General features: G+C 38.0%; 1 protein-coding gene across 1 annotated transcript; it reads left to right on the plus strand.

The window, feature by feature from the left end:
• Window positions 1-236: 236 nt before the first annotated feature.
• OR2T63 (olfactory receptor family 2 subfamily T member 63) lies at window positions 237-1,169 on the plus strand. Its single transcript, NM_001390524.1, has one exon. It carries the CDS (start codon window positions 237-239, stop codon window positions 1,167-1,169), a length of 933 nt encoding a protein of 310 aa, NP_001377453.1.
• Window positions 1,170-2,037: the final 868 nt, after the last annotated feature.

The following is a 2,037-nucleotide window of genomic DNA, read 5'->3' on the forward strand; positions in this document are numbered from 1 at the left end:
AAATTTGAAGTAAATGCACTAACAATTGCAAATTATGTTTCCATTTGCAGACTCAGTTCTTCCATGGCCTAGGCATAAAAATATAAGTCCTCTTATTTTGAAAGTAAAAATGCCTTTAAAGTTTAATCAGTATCAAAAATTATTGGATTTTAGTGTGTTTCAATATATTTTAGTATGTTTTTTATATGTAATTATCATCTATTTCTCCATTTGCAGTATCACTCTTGTTTGAAATCATGGAAAACTGGAATATCACTGCAGATTTCATTCTCCTAGGTCTCTTTAACCACACAGGAGCCCACCAATTTCTCTTTGTGTTGGTTCTTATAATTGCCTTCACCTCCCTGGTTAGCAATGCCCTCATGCTTCTCCTGATTCTCCTGGACCCCCGTCTCCACAGGCCCATGTATTTCCTCCTGAGCCAACTCTCCCTCATGGACCTGATGCTGATTTCCGCCATTGTGCCCAAAATGGCCATTGACTATTTGACCGGCAGGAAGTTCATCTCCCCTGCTGGCTGTGGGTTCCAGATCTTCTTCTTCCTCACTTTAGGAGGGGGTGAGTGCTTCCTCTTAGCAGCCATGTCCTATGACCGCTATGTTGCTATTTGCCATCCACTGAGATACCCAGTCCTCATGAGTTGGAAAGTATGCCTCAGTATGATTTTGGGGTCTTGGTTCCTTGGTGCAGTTGATGGACTCATGCAGGCTGCTGCTACCCTGAACTTCTCATTTTGCAGCACACGTGAGATTGATCACTTCTTTTGTGAGGCCCCCACTCTTGTGCGTTTGGCTTGTGCTGACACTTCTGTCTTTGAGTATGTCATGTACATCTGCTGTGTGTTAATGCTCCTGATCCCCATTTCCCTCATCTTGATTTCCTATAGTCTCATCCTTGCTGCTGTTCTCCACATGCATTCTAATGAAGCCCGCAAGAAGGCATTTGCCACCTGCTCCTCCCACCTGTCTGTGGTGGGACTCTTTTTTGGAGCTGGCATTTTTACCTACATGAGACCTAAATCCTATAAGTCAGCTAACTACAATAAGGTTGTGTCAGTGTACTATACTATTTTCACCCCTGTGCTGAACCCCCTCATCTATAGTGTGAGGAACAGTGAGGTCAAGGGAGCTCTGCAAAAGTGTATGAATAGATGTGCTGCCTATGAATAAGATTACGTTGACTTGCCCTAGAGTTCAAGGCTGTGCAAAGTGATTATACAAGATTTCCTTGAGAGAAGTTACATACACATTATATCTGTAACTGTTATTTCTGTTGTACTTTGAAATGGAAATAGACATCTAGCTTTGGATACTTTACTAAACTGTCCTCAACAAATTAGATTACTGGTTATTAAAATCTGTTGATCACAAATCTTTATTCAAATGTTCCTACATCCCCCTTCACAATAAATACTTGTTGAAAGAATGAGTAGTCAAGCAATATTGAAGTTTTTTTTTTTTTAAATTGAGGTATAACTTATGAACCCTAGAAAACTCACATGTTTAGGCTAACTTTCAACTAGTTTCAATAGTACCTGCACTTATAGCTTACACCCAGTACCAAGAGACAAAACTTTCATGAGACTAGAAATGTCCCACATTTCCTTTTCTAGTGAAGTCACTCAACCCAGAAACAAATACTGGTCTGATTCACATCTCTAACAATTAGTTTAATCTATACTAGAATTTAATATCAATGAAACTGTGCAGTAGGTATTTTTCTTGTATCTTAAGCCTTTCTTTTAATTGCTATATTTTTAAATATTCTTATACAACTTTACACTATCAGCATTTTAGTTTTTTCTTTGCTAAGTAGTACTTTCTTATTGGTATGTATCAATATTTACTTATGTACTATTTTGTTGATAGACAACTGGGTTATATTTTCAGTGTGGGATTCTTATGACTAAAATTGCTATTATCCCTTTCTGTCTATGACCATATGTGTTTACTTTTTGTAGCTGCATTAATACCTTTTTAGTAACTTGTTTTTGATGTGGATATTTGATTTTAAACTCTTGCCAGCAGAGCACATGAG

The sequence above is a fragment of the Bos taurus genome, chromosome 7 (assembly GCF_002263795.3).
Source record: "Bos taurus isolate L1 Dominette 01449 registration number 42190680 breed Hereford chromosome 7, ARS-UCD2.0, whole genome shotgun sequence".
Lineage (NCBI taxonomy): Eukaryota > Metazoa > Chordata > Mammalia > Artiodactyla > Bovidae > Bos > Bos taurus.

Coding starts and splice junctions, on each gene's coding strand:
- OR2T63 (NM_001390524.1), top strand. CDS start 237: ATGGAAAACTGGAATATCACTGCAGATTTCATTCTCCTAGGTCTCTTT.